This window comes from Salmo salar, chromosome ssa11 (genome assembly GCF_905237065.1).
Source record: "Salmo salar chromosome ssa11, Ssal_v3.1, whole genome shotgun sequence".
Taxonomy (NCBI): Eukaryota; Metazoa; Chordata; class Actinopteri; order Salmoniformes; family Salmonidae; genus Salmo; species Salmo salar.
This window is the reverse complement of record NC_059452.1, coordinates 108704568-108719350: the sequence shown is the minus strand read 5'-3', so window position 1 is coordinate 108719350 and position 14783 is coordinate 108704568. Positions and strand designations below refer to the sequence as shown.

The window sequence follows — 14783 nt, the reverse complement described above, 5'->3', positions numbered from 1 at the left end:
TGAGGCATTGTGATGTCATTATGAGGCATTGTGATGTCATTATGAGGCATTGTGATGTCATTCTGAGGCATTGTGATGTCATTATGAGGCATTGTGTGTAGATTGATGAGGGGAAAAAAGCAATTGAATCAACATAAGAATAAGGCTGCAAACATTTTAAAAAATTTGGGGAAAAAGTCAAGGGGTCTGAATACTTACCGAATGCACTGTATACAGTGCAGGCAAATTCTTCAAATTCATTGCTTTATACAATAAATTATAACGGTGCTGGCAAACCATGGTTGATCAACTCCCTGACCAACATGGCTGACCTTTGACGCCATCATAAGAAGGTTCACGTCCATTCTAGGATTCTACTTCCTGATTCTATGATAAAGCTGTAACATGGATGATTGGATGGTAAAGCTGTGTAATATTGAACTGTCAATCATTATCATTTGATCCATTGTAGGACTGATTGGTTTGATAGCTAATTACATTGACTGATAATGCAATATGAACACACACACACACACACACACACACACACACACACACACACAACAAGTAGTCTAGTGGAGAATGGCCAGTAGTAGTGGCAGTAGCAGAGTGGAGATGGAACCTCCAACACCAGGTGCTATAGGAGAAGGGGAGAAACAATGTCATTCTAATCTGGTTCATGTTTATTCATGTCTAGTCGTTCTAATCTGGTTCATGTTTATTCATGTCTAGTCGTTCTAATCTGGTTCATGTTTATTAATGTCTAGTCATTCTAATCTGGTTCATGTTTATTCATGTCTAGTCATTCTAATCTGGTTCATGTTTATTCATGTCTAGTCATTCTAATCTGGTTCATGTTTATTCATGTCTAGTCATTCTAATGTGGTTCATGTTTATTCATGTCTACTCACCATGTGATGTTTTCTCTGGAATAAAAGATAAACAAGAGACTTTGTTAGACAATGATGACATCATAACAGTCTGTCATTGTCTGTCTGTCTGTCATTGTCTGTCTGTCTGTCATTGTCTGTCTGTCTGTCATTGTCTGTCTGTCTGTCTGTCTGTCTGTCTGTCTCTCTGTCAGTCACTCTCTCTCTGTCAGTCACTCTCTCTCTGTCTGTCACTCTCTCACCGACACACACCGACACTCCTCTACACCGACACTCCTCTACACCGACACTCCTCTACACCGACACTCCTCTACACCGACACACACGGTCTGGGTTTCAGGAAGTTAGGTCTGGGTTTAACTGTCTCTCTGTCTGTCACTGTCTCTCTCTCTCTCTGTCACTCTCTCTCTGTCACTCTCTCTCTGTCACTCTTCTCTCTGTCACTCTCTCTCTCTGTCACTCTCTCTCTGTCACTCTCTCTCTGTCACTCTCTCTCTGTCACTCTCACTCTGTCACTCTGTCACTCTGTCACTCTGTCACTCTGTCACTCTGGCTGTCACTCTGTCTGTCTCACCAACACCGACACACACACACACACACAGTCTGGGTTTCAGGAAGTTAGGTCTGGGTTTGGGTCCTGTGGTGCTGAAGGTGGTCTCCGTGGTTACCTGTGATGGTGAAGGTGGTCTCCATTCCAGCGTGGATGTGGTCGGCGACGTGGCAGTGCAACAGCCATGTCCCAGGGTTCCCTGCAGTCATCTCGACCGTCTGAAACGTCCCCGGGAACAGGTCAAACACATCCGCACGGTGCACACTGTCCGTCTGACACACACACACACACACACACACACACACACACACACACACACACACACACACACACACACACACACACACACACACACACACACACACACACACACACACACCAGGGGAGAGAGAGAGGAGGACTTGGTAACAGTTCAACACGCTGTCCGTCTGAGGATCATGTTAATACATAGACTTACTGTATTATCATATATATTTATACCATGGCATTGTTAAATACTCCTTTCTGATTGGCTTGAAGGGCATTCTAGAGTGTGCATTATTTCCCTATAACGCACGGTATATTTGCCAAGAGTGTGTAAAGCTGTCATCAAGGCAAAAGGGGCGGCTTCTTTGAAGAATCTAAAATATATTTTGATTTGTTTAACACTTATTTTGGTTACTACATGATTCCATAATGTGTTATTTCATAGTTTTGATGTCTTCACTATTATTCTACAATGTAGAAAATAGTAAAAAATAAAGAAAAACCCCTAAATGAGTAGGTGTGTCCAAACTTTTGACTGGTACTGTATACTGAACAACAATATAAAACACAACATGTGAAGTGTTGGTTCCATGTTTCATGACCTGAAATAAAAGATCCCAGAAATGTTCCATTCGCACAAAAAGCTTATTTCTCTAAAATTGTGTGCACTAATTGATTTAAATCCCTGTTAGTGAGAATTTCTCCTTTGCCAAGATAATCCATCCACCTGACAGGTGTGGCATCTCGAGAAGATGATTAAACAGCATTATCATTACACAGATGCACCTTGTGCTGGGGACAATAAAAGGCCACTCTAAAATGTGCAGTTTTGTCACACAACACAATGCCACAGATGTCTGTAGTTTTGAGGGAGAGTGCAGTTGGCATGCTGACTGCAGGAATGTCCACCAGAGCTGTTGCCAGAGAATTTAATGTTCAATTCTCTACCATAAGCCACCTCCGTTGTTTTAGAGAATTTGGCAGTACGTCCAACCAGCCTCACAACTGCAGACCACGTGTAACCACGCCAGCCCAGGACCTCCACATCCGGCTTCTTCACCTGCGGCATCGTCTGAGACCAGCCACCCGGACAGCTGAGGAAACTGAGGAGTATTTCAGTCTGTAAAAAAGCCTTTTTGTGGGGAAAAACTCATTCTGATTGGCTGGGCCTGGCTCCCCAGTGGGTGGGCCTATGCCCTCCCAGTCCCACCCATGACTACGCCCCTGCCCAGTCATGTGGTATCCATAGATTAGAGGCTAATTTATTTATTTTAATTGACTGATTTCCTTATATGAACTTTAACTCAGTAAACTCTTTGAAATTGTTGTATGTCGCGTTTATATATTTTGTTCAGTACATATAGTTCAACATTTGAGGTAGGCTACATGATCACAGCGGTAATAGATCCATTGTTGTATTAGTTGTGAGCTGAGTGAGCAAACATTTAAATAGTTATTTATTGTGTATTTAACTGGGCTGTTGGTGCCTGCATCTGATGGTCAGTCTCAGCGGAGGGAGAGAGCAGCAGCAGACTGAGGGTCTGCCTCAACAAGCCCTCTCTGGTCTCCCTTTCCTCAACTGACCAAAAAAGGGACACCATCTTCCAGCTGATGGTGAAACGCCAGCCGCACTGAATTATATGAACAGAGAATGTGAAAATATTCCTCGATATTAAAAAAAGACCCAAGCAGCTAATAATAACAACAACGTTAGCCTACAGATACACTTTCCTTTCCTCATTCATTACTGTCGCAGTACTTGTTGTAGCGCTGAGTGGAAATAGGAAGGGTGTTGACAGTGCTGAGTAAGAACTTAATCTAACTCATAAAAACAGCATCTCTTTTCTGTATTCGTTGACCGTCTCTCTCTCTAGTCACGGTTTTAAAACGTTTTGAAATCTCACATTAATTTTGCTGTAGCTATCTTCCATGACTGCAGACGCGGTCATCTGAGCCATCCGATTGGCCAGCGAAGGCCTATAATGCACTTGATTTGGGCCCACCAGCAGAGATTGTACCTTCAGACACAGGAAATGGTTCAAAATGGCAACAGTTGGCCTACTACCCGGTGCGCAGGGCCGTTGAATCTGGTGCATCTACCCGCAAACAACACGAGACAAAATAAAAACAAAATAGGAACACAAGGTTTTTTACAGAAATGTTCGGCGATCGACTAGGAATGCCTTGGAGATCGTCGACCGGTTGGTGACTCTACAAAGCTCTAGAAAGTTGAGTGAAGGTCAATCTCATGCTTCTCTATGTGGGCTTCTTCTGTGTGTCTCCTGGAGGAGCTTAGAGGGAACATCGCTCACCAGACAAGTCACCCATTGAGCATGTTTGGAATGCTCTGGATCGACGTGTACGACAGAGTGTTCCAGTTCTCGCCAATATCCAGGAACTTCACACAGCCATTGAAGAGGAGTGGAACAACATTCCAACAGGCCACAATCAACAACCTGATCAACTCTATGTGAAGGAGATGTGTCACACTGCACACCAGACACTGACTGGTTCTCTGATCCACTCCCCTACTTTTTTATTAAGGTATCTGTGATCAACAGATGCATATCTGTATTCCCAGTCATGTGAAATCCATAGATAAGGGCCTAATGAAATGAAAATCTTTGAAATTGCTGCATGTTGCGTTTATATTTTTGTTCATTGTACAGTATATACACGTATAATATCTATTTGTCACAAGCCATTTGGTTGAATTATTGCCTTTCAGTTTCTTTATAAAAGTGAGGAGAGAACAGAATTAAGGCAATGTACTGGAAAACTGACTCCAGTGATAATGATTATGATGAATAAGAAAGATGAGGAGAATAATGATAATAATACGATGAACGAGGAGAAGAAGGAGAAGAAAAGGAGAAGAAGAAGATAAGAAGAAGAGAAGAAGAAGAAGAAGAGAAGGAGGAGAAGAGAAGGAGAAGAAAAGGAGAAGAAGAAAAGGAGAAGAAGAAGAGAAGGAGAAGAAGAGAAGGAGAAGAAGAGAAGGAGAAGAAGAGAAGGAGAAGAAGAAGAGAAGGAGGAGAAGAAGAGAAGAAGAAGAAGAGAAGAAGAAGAGAAGAAGGGAAGGAGAAGAGAAGAAAAGGAGAAGAAGAGAAGGAGAAGAAGAAGAAAAGGAGAAGAAGAAGAGAAGAAGGGAAGGAGAAGAGAAGAAAAGGAGAAGAAGAAGAGAAGGAGGAGTGTCTTACTTTATACGTGAAGGTCTCAGCGTGGAAGTGGACGGTGTGTATGTCGACCTCGTTGCCCATCCCCAGTAGATACCAGTCCACTGTCTGGCCATTAGACATGGTTAGACCATGGAGGTTTCCATACAGCTTACCATTTATACCTACACACACACACACACACACACACACACACACACACACACACACACACAATATTACTCCTTAATACCATTGCAGTCAACATGACCTCTCTCGTTCAGCCTCTGTCTGTATATTAATATATTACAGGTGTCAGTGCTGCATTAGTCAACATGACCTCTCTCTTTCAGCCTCTGTCTTTGTTGGTTCCCAATAATACTATGCATCTTTCCTCCTGAAGTGTGCCCTCTCTCACTACTCTCCACAAATCTAAAAAGCATTGGAATAGTGTAGGAATGGGCTAGAAAGAGTTTCCAAAATACTGTAATTTCCTTTCAAATCCATGAAGGGAAGTGCAAATTTAGGGAGGAAGGAGAGATTATTGGGACACACTCACTCTCTTCTCTATAAGCTTGGTTCTTCTTCTCCCTCCCTCCCTCCCGCCTCCCCTCCTCACCTCCTCCTCTCTCTAACTCTCTTCTCCCTCCCTCTCCTCACATCCTCTCCTCCTCTCCCTCCCTCTCCTCACATCCTCTCCTCCTCCTCCTCTCCCTCCCTCTTCTCCTCCACTCCCTCCCTCTCCCCCTCCTCTCCTCCTCTCCCTACCTCTCCTCTCCCCCCTCCTCCTCCTCCCTCCTACACCTTCCTCTCCCTCCCCTCCTCCTCACCATGCATCTTGTTGCTCTCTATAAAGTTGTCGTCCATGGTGAAGTTACTGGGGTCAGTGTGGAGATAAGTTCTGATGTTGTCTTCCAGGTACCATGACTCATTCTCATCAAACACCATGAAGAGCAGAGCAAACTCCCTCTCCACGTCCCTCCTCTTCCTCGTCCCCCCCTCAGCTCCACGCTGCAGTACTCCCTGTCTGCAGATCACCAGGGGGCCCAAAAGACCACTGAACACATCCTGAAGGACAGACAGAGAGGCTTACTGGATACAGGTAGAGACACACACATTCTCAGGAGTTCTAAAGGTAAACACACACACACACACACACACCTTGACGAAGTCAACAGTAGAGTAGTACGCGTAGGTGATACAGTTAGGATCAGAGACTCCTGGACCAGAGCTCTCTGGGACCTCCCACCTGAACTCTGTCATATAACCTGGGGATGAGAGAGGAGAGGAGAGAGATGGAGAGGAGGAGAGGGGGAGAGGGAGAGGAGGTAGAGGGGGAGAGGGGAGGAGAGGGGAGATGATAGAGGAAGAGAGGGGAGGAGTGGACAGGGGAGAGGAGGAGATGATGAGAGGGGAGGGGAGGAGAAAAGAGGAGAGGAGATGGGGAGAGGGGGATAGAGGGAGAGGGGAGATGAGAGAGGAGGAGAGGGGAGGAGTAGACAGGGGAGAGGAGGAGATGATGAGAGGGGGATAAAGGGAGAGGGGAGGGGGGAGAGGAGGAGATGAGGAGAGGAGGAGAGGAGGAAAGGAGAGAGGAGGATAGAAGAGGAGGAGGAGAGGAGAGAGGAGGAGAGGAGAGGAAAGGAGAGAGGAGAGGAGAGGGGAGAGGAGAGAGGAGGAGGAGAGGAGAGAGGAGAGGAGGAGGAGAGGAGAAGAGGAGGAGATAAAAGGGGAGGAGCATACACACACACTAACATGGACCGTTGTTGGTTGGACAGGTGTGTCTGTGATGTCCACTCTGTGTGTTTCTATAGAGTATGGCCGACAGTGTGTTTGTGTGTGTGTTTTACCTGGCTGGACAGGTGTGTGTGTGTCGGTTGTGACCACTCCGTGAGCGTGTATAGAGTACGGACGGCTGGCTCTGTTCTTAAAGGTGATCAAAACCTCCTCTCCCACCTCCACCCTGATTATAGGACCTGTAGGAACGACACACAAACACCATATCAATCCCAGCTAGCGCATAACGTTCTGAGAACCATATGTTTCTTAGAGCTTGGTGAGAGCGTGGTTGTCCTGCTGTTATTTTGACTACAACCTTTCCACAACTTTCTGGGAACGGTGCAGGATAGTCTTTTGGCTTTGGAACGTTCTCAGCACATTTAAGGAACTAGACAAAAAAAAAACAAAAAACTATTTTTATTTTTAAAACCGTTGTTTTATTTTCGTTGTATTTAATTCCTTTAACGGAACGTTTGGCTACATTTAATTAACATTTTGGTAATGTTGTGGGAACGTTCTCCAACTGGTTTGACATTGGGAATGTTCTCAAATAGTTCAGAGAACGTTAAGAAACAACGTTCTTCTGTGGGAATTTCAGTATTTCAGCGTAACGTTTCCTACAGGTTTCCTCATGATTCTATTCTAAAGTCATGTTCTCAAATGTTTCCGGTAACGTTAATAAAACCTTCCACTAAAACCACAAGAAAACGTCTGTAACGTTCAAAGAGTGTTCTAAGAATGTTATTTTTTTTTTTAAAACACGTTCTCAGAACATGAAGAAAACTTTCCATGAAAACCACAAGAAAACGTCTGTAACGTTCAAAGAGTGTTCTAAGAATGTTATTTTTTTTTTAAAACACGTTCTCAGAACATGAAGAAAACTTTCCATGAAAACCACAAGAACCACTTTAGCAACGTTTAGAGAACGTTTAGAGAAAACCCTTACTATTGCCCGTGAGTACTACGCCGAAAACCCTTTCTCAAACCCTCTCTCTGGCCCTGGGACTTAAGAGACTTTGTGACTTCTTACAGCTGAGGTAGGCTACCAATGATTCTGAATGGCAATGACAAGAAACTGACCACTGAGGTAATTGTAGGTGGATCTTTTAAGCTCGTTTGTGTCCTGTTATTGTGTACCATGTCTTGTTTTGAGGAGTTTTGACTGATGTCGTATTAACGCTAATATGGGCTAACATTCGCTAGCTAGCTAACCAAAACCGGTAACGATGTATTTGACAGGCAACAAGTGCTCATTGTGCAAATGTATTTATGTTTTCAATAAACATTTGGGGACAAAATATAGTTTAGGGTTGGCAGGTAGTTGCTATCTAAACAACCGTCTATAGGCTATACTGTATTTATTGTTGCTAAACAACCGTCTATAGGCTATACTGTATTTATTGTTGCTAAACAACCGTCTATAGGCTATACTGTATTTATTGTTGCTAAACAACCGTCTATAGGCTATACTGTATTTATTGTTGCTAAACAACCGTCTATAGGCTATACTGTATTTATTTATTGTTGTAAAACAACCGTCTATAGGCTATACTGTATTTATTGTTGCTAAACAACCGTCTATAGGCTATACTGTATTTATTGTTGCTAAACAACCGTCTATAGGCTATACTGTATTTATTTATTGTTGCTAAACAACCGTCTATAGGCTATACTGTATTTATTGTTGCTAAACAACCGTCTATAGGCTATACTGTATTTATTGTTGCTAAACAACCGTCTATAGACTATACTGTATTTATTGTTGCTAAACAACCGTTTATAGGCTATACTGTATTTATTGTTGCTAAACAACCGTCTATAGGCTATACTGTATTTATTGTTGCTAAACAACCGTCAATAGGCTATACTGTATTTATTGTTGCTAAACAACCGTCTATAGGCTATACTGTATTTATTTATTGTTGCTAAACAACCGTCAATAGACTATACTGTATTTATTGTTGCTAAACAACCGTCTATAGACTATACTGTATTTATTGTTGCTAAACAACCGTCTATAGACTAAACTGTATTTATTTATTGTTGCTAAACAACCGTCTATAGACTATACTGTATTTATTGTTGCTAAACAAACCGACCCGTCTATTGTCCTGCTGCAGAATGACACTTTAAACCTTTGTTGCCAGGGAACAGAGTCAGCTGACCTGGTCAGCGAATCGGTGGCCTAACCTGGGGTTGGAGTCTGTTCCTGTCTCCAGGAGGGCATGTTGAGACGACCTCTAGAAACTCCTGTCCTACACCTCAACTCACACCTGGACCCTTTCAACGCGGACAATCCTTCTTCTGGACTCCCTGACTGGTGTTTAGTGCCTCTTTCAGCGCGCCATTGTACTTTTTACTACCGGTGTTCATTTAGTGTTTATTTCATCTGTATACACGTTATAGGCTGCTATTGCTATTTTAGTACATGCTCATACATGCTTCATTAGTTGTCATATGTCAGGATTGTCTGCAATCTCATGTAACATAACCGGTTTATCTACCTGCTTGGTATAGTTCTGGGTACAGTACAAAGACACGATGAGTAGTCCTTTCATTGTTGTTATGTAGCCCAAGATGGCTACCAGCTAGGCCTTCTTGTTGTTACTCACCTAAAATGGCCGACCGGTGATGTCATAACCCCCGGCCACTTCTTCATTCGGGCCCTAGCCTCTACCAAGATGGCTGCTGTTCACTTATTAGCATTGTTAGCCATAGCATGCTAACCCACTAGCCTATAACCATGGTGCTAATGTTGCTATTCTGGCCAATAAGCCTGAGGCCTACTAGCCTGTAGCCTAGTCTAGCGTTCTAGCCTCCAGCTATTGCCTGTTCACTGTATGCCAACCCACACCCTGTGGCCTGCTAGCCTAGCATGCTAGTTTCTCTTATATATATATATCGTGTAGCATGCTAGCTGCTAATTGTATCTCTGTATAGATCCCAATTGGTCAGACTAATGTTGAACAGTCCTTACCACGGGTGCTTCCTGTTTAAGTCCCAGCCTATAGGTGGGGAGAAGAATGGAGGCATGATCTGATTTGCCGAAGGGAGGGTGGGGGAGGGCCTTCTAGCTGTTCCGGAAGGGAGAATAGAATCAACCAGAGTTCGTCTTGCACATGTAGCACAGGAGACGTGATGAGAGAATTTCGGTAGCGTTTTCCTCAAATTTCCTTTATTAAAGTCCCCAGCTACAATAAATGCGGCCTCGGGATATGCAGTTTCCCGTTTTCACATCGTCCAGTGTAGTTCTTTGAGAGCCGTTGCTGTGTCGGCTTGGGGTGAATATACTGTACATGGCAGTGACGATGACCAAAGATAATTCTCTCTCGGGAGGTACTGCGGTCGGCATTTGATGGTGAGCTATTTCGATCGGGAGAACTAAAGGACTTCCTGTACGTTATTACAATCACACCATGAGTTGTTAGTCATAAAACAAACCCCTCCGGCCTTTGTTGTTCCTGGAGAGTTCTTTCTTTTTGTCCTCGCGATGGACGGAAAAGCCCGCTGGCTGAATGGACGGAGACGATATATCTGGAGAGAGCCATGATTCCGTAAAAACAAAAAGTTTTGCTACTTTTCTCAACAACATTGATGCCCTAAATTTAGCAGGCGCAATCTACAGATCAGTTGAAAAAAAAGTTATGATAGGCTACTTTCTGCACACGCCACGTTCAGTGTGAACCGGAATGACTTGACACAACGCTGGCCAAACAAGATGTAGCTACAAACAAAACAGAGTTAAATGGTTCCAGTCTGCCTTCATCCGGGTAAGAGTTTAGCTATGACACGTTAGATTACTGGCTCGCTAGCTAACGTTTATGTGTATGATCTGTGTAGTAATATTATTTGAATCAGAAATCTATTTTCAGTTCTAGTTATAGCCGAATGTTAGCGTTGTAGCTTGCTGTTTAGTAGGCTTATCTATGACTAGAAAGATAAGAGGTTTTACAACAGAGATACAATAGAACTCCGATTGTAAAACATCTTCTCTTTTTAAAATCATAGATTCGGCTAACGGTATTTGTTTAGCTAACTTAGCTAGCTAGCTAGACTAGCTACCTAGATTGCTACCTAAGTTAACATTAGCAAACAGAAATATAATTTCATTTCCCCCAATGTAACGCAGTAGCACGTTAGCCTGCAATACACAATATGCGTTTCAGTAAGATAAACTAAAGTTAGCTAGCTAGCTAGGTGGCTTGCAGGAAAAATAACTTACTACGTTAGCCATCTTATTTGTCATCTGCCCTTTTGATGCTGGTATCAGCTGTAGCTAAGCTTCTAGCTAAATCCAACTCTTTGTTATGAATTCTCTTCACTATATTCCAGGTGTAGTAAACATGTTTGTTGAATGTCACCATGTAGCTAATAAAACACGTTAAAAAAAATGCACCATCGTCAAATTCGTGTTGATGAGAGGAATCCTTTGAAACCATTGCAGTTCTTTCAATTTTACTAAGAGGAATTTGTGTTGTTAGTGTCTGTCTCCTTTTTAAAAATGCCCGTCTTAGCGGAGGGACAAGGCCAGCTCAGAAAAACGCCGCTCCACACCGGGATGTTTCAGAGACTGGAAAAAATATATCACTTTGTAACATTTATCAATGAATACGCTGATAGGAACATCACTGAAAAACATCCAGCTGTATCGAAGAAGGACAACCATATCTACACACAAATTTTAGGTCTGCTGAGCGCAAACTTGAACATTGTGAAAATTCTGTGCAACTTCCGGCACACGTTTACTGTGAACACTGAGGCTGTACCTGCTTTAAGTTACAGTTTTACTGTGAACACTGAGGCTGTACCTTGCTTTAAGTTACAGTTTTAACAGTGGCCAAGTAGACTACTGTGGGTATTTGATCATAATGTCGGACTACCAGAGTGGCCTACCCTCAAAAACAATGGAGAAAAATGCATCCCATAATATTTTAACATGGAAATAGCTGTTCTATCATTCAGCCTACAGTAGCAGCCAATGTGTGGTGTTCAATGTAGACCTACATTCCATGAGACTTGAAGAAAGCATGCAGAGCTCGACATTAACCTGTTGATCAACTTGTCCTTCAGACAAGGTGGTGACTGAAAATGTGTTGCTTGATGCAAGAAACCACTTTACAAAATAAAATGCATTATTAATCCAATACCATTATTACATGGTATCAGACAAATGATACTTTCTGCCTATTGGCTACTTCGCTTATTCAATACGTCTCAAAATACAACACTGCCCCTTTAAGACATAAAAAAAAAAAGCTCTTTACCCGACTATTATTTGTCAAAGATGTCTAGAAATGTACATGTTTTGTTCTCTTGTAGGAAGTAATCCCTCCCCCACTGCTGACTACAAATGATCTTTAACTGGGCTAATAACTCACTAACTAGCAAATAATATGAACAAAATGTACACAGGCGGCTACATGCAGCTCTCGCTTTGATCTCAAACCAAGCGCATCTACTCACGACGCCTCACTCTTTAAACAGCCCAGTTCAAAGTGAATGGCACAGATCTATATATTGCAATGGTCTATTTGCACATAGGCCCTACTGCAGCTCATATAGAGTACGGCCTGAGTCACTTTTTAATGCAACATAATCCTACTCCAATGCGCTCTGCCTACAAGAAAATCTCTGGCGCAGTTAGTTTTGCGTAGTTCATTTTGTTTCGGTACGTTACATTGAAACGGCTAATATTGCGTTGATTCCCCCGACAGCGGAGCGAAAGGCCCATAGTGTTAACTAATTAAAGGGGATGACTCCCTAATATTGCTTTGATTCCCCCGACAGCGGAGCGAAAGGCCCATAGTGTTAACTAATTAAAGGGGATGACTCCCTAATATTGCTTTGATTCCCCCGACAGCGGAGCGAAAGGCCCATAGTGTTAACTAATTAAAGGGGATGACTCCCTAATATTGCTTTGATTCCCCCGACAGCGGAGCGAAAGGCCCATAGTGTTAACTAATTAAAGGGGATGACTCCCTAATATTGCTTTGATTCCCCCGACAGCGGAGCGAAAGGCCCATAGTGTTAACTAATTAAAGGGGATGACTCCCTAATATTGCTTTGATTCCCCCGACAGCGGAGCGAAAGGCCCATAGTGTTAACTAATTAAAGGGGATGACTCCCTAATATTGCTTTGATTCCCCCGACAGCGGAGCGAAAGGCCCATAGTGTTAACTAATTAAAGGGGATGACTCCCTAATATTGCTTTGATTCCCCCGACAGCGGAGCGAAAGGCCCATAGTGTTAACTAATTAAAGGGGATGACTCCCTAATATTGCTTTGATTCCCCCGACAGCGGAGCGAAAGGCCCATAGTGTTAACTAATTAAAGGGGATGACTCCCTAATATTGCTTTGATTCCCCCGACAGCAGAGCGAAACGCCCATAGTGTTAACTAATTAAAGGGGATGACTCCCTAATATTGCTTTGATTCCCCCGACAGCAGAGCGAAAGGCCCATAGTGTTAACTAATTAAAGGGGATGACTCTAGAAAGATGTGCGAAGTTCCATCTCGTGTTTCTCTCTGTGCTGATATTCCATCTGCAGTGGCAGTTTAGAGGGAACCATGCACCAAAAACGCATAGTATGATCAGTATTACATAGAGCCGTATAGCATAGAGCCGTATAGTATGATCAGTATAGCATAGAGCCGTATAGCATAGAGCCGTATAGTATAATCAGTATTACATAGAGCCGTATAGCATAGAGCCGTATAGCATAGAGCCGTATAGTATAGAGCCGTATAGTATAATCAGTATTACATAGAGCCGTATAGCATAGAGCCGTATAGTATAATCAGTATAGCATAGAGCCGTATAGCATAGAGCCGTATAGTATAATCAGTATAACATAGAGCCGTATAGCATAGAGCCGTATAGTATAATCAGTATAGCATAGATGTTAGCTAAATGCCTCAAACCAGGACTACATTTAGTTTCACTTTATTTTCATTTAAATTCACAGGATTTCATTAATTTTTTTATTCATTACACCGGAAGCCGTCATATGGGGTTTTGTTTTGGGAGCGCGGATCCCAGACCCGCCCTCTTCGTGGCCAATTACGTGTTGAAAAATCTCACTGACCTAGAAATCCCTCGGACATGATGAAAACAAACCCATGTGTTCGCCTTCAAGGAAGCTATTCAAAAACCCTCCAAATAACCTATAAATGTCCGTTCTCAGAGCGTAAATAAAAACTCCCAGGAAAACTGGGAAGATCCAGAGTAAAAACGTTCTCAGAACCTAAAAATAAACGTTCCCGGGAAAAGGAAAAAAGTTTTAAAAACGTTCAGTTTTAAACTACCAACATGAAACCAAAAACATACGTTCCCACAACTTCCAAGGAACCAAATGTGCTAGCTGGGATTTGGTCAGCTGCCAGAATGGCCAGGTTCATTTGTTCAGTGACTGTTTTAAAGAGATGGTATGCGTCTCACTAATCCCGCCTTCTTCACCGCTACTTCCCTTCATCAAATCAAATCAAATGTATTTATATAGCCCTTCTTACATCAGCTGATGTCACAAAGTGCTGTACAGAAACCCAGCCTAAAACCCCCAAAACAGCAAGCAATGCAGGTGTAGAAGCACGGTGGCTAGGAAAAACCCCTAGAAAGGCAGAACCTAGGAAGAAACCTAGAGACAGGCTAGAGGGGAAAATCCTAGAAAGGCCAGAACCTAGGAAGAAACCAAAACAGGCAAATCCCTAGAAAGGCCAGAACCTAGGAAGAAACCTAGAGAGGAACCAGGCTATGAGGGGGTGGCCAGTCCTCTACTGGCTTCATGGATTTGAAAGGAAATTACTGGTATATAGAAACTCACTATAGCCCATGTCTTCCATCAATCCAATACTTTTACATTTGTTGGAAGTAGCGAACAAGTGCAAACATCAGGAGGAAGGAGATATTATTGGGACCCACTACCCTACCCAGAATGCCGAGGTGCAGTTGTTCAGGCTGCAGTTCCGTCTGTGTCCTGAAGGTGTCATCAGTGTACTGTCTATACACCGCCTTCTTATACCGTGGACCAATACGATTCTCTCCCCTGCCCACGAATACACTGCCTGGACTGGGGGACACACACACACACAAAATTATGAATGAATGAATGACACACACACACACACACACGCACACGCACACGCACAAGCATTTCACTACACTCACAATAACATCTGCTAAATCCT

At 43.0% G+C, this 14783-nt stretch overlaps 1 protein-coding gene across 3 annotated transcripts in view; it reads right to left on the bottom strand.

Moving 5' to 3' along the window:
• Nucleotides 1-181: 181 nt before the first annotated feature.
• The window catches only part of LOC106563910 (ferroxidase HEPHL1), an 80830-nt gene continuing 66228 nt past the window's right edge, over nt 182-14783 (bottom strand). For all 3 annotated transcript variants that reach the window (XM_045690272.1, XM_045690274.1, XM_045690273.1), the window contains 8 exons: nt 14526-14665; nt 6671-6796; nt 5982-6088; nt 5651-5888; nt 4866-5005; nt 1538-1691; nt 891-905; nt 182-616 (listed from right to left, as the gene is read on the bottom strand). In XM_045690272.1, the coding sequence (XP_045546228.1) occupies nt 552-616; nt 891-905; nt 1538-1691; nt 4866-5005; nt 5651-5888; nt 5982-6088; nt 6671-6796; nt 14526-14665 (985 nt within the window). In that variant the 3' untranslated portion in view covers nt 182-551. The remainder of the gene's footprint in view (nt 617-890; nt 906-1537; nt 1692-4865; nt 5006-5650; nt 5889-5981; nt 6089-6670; nt 6797-14525; nt 14666-14783) is intronic.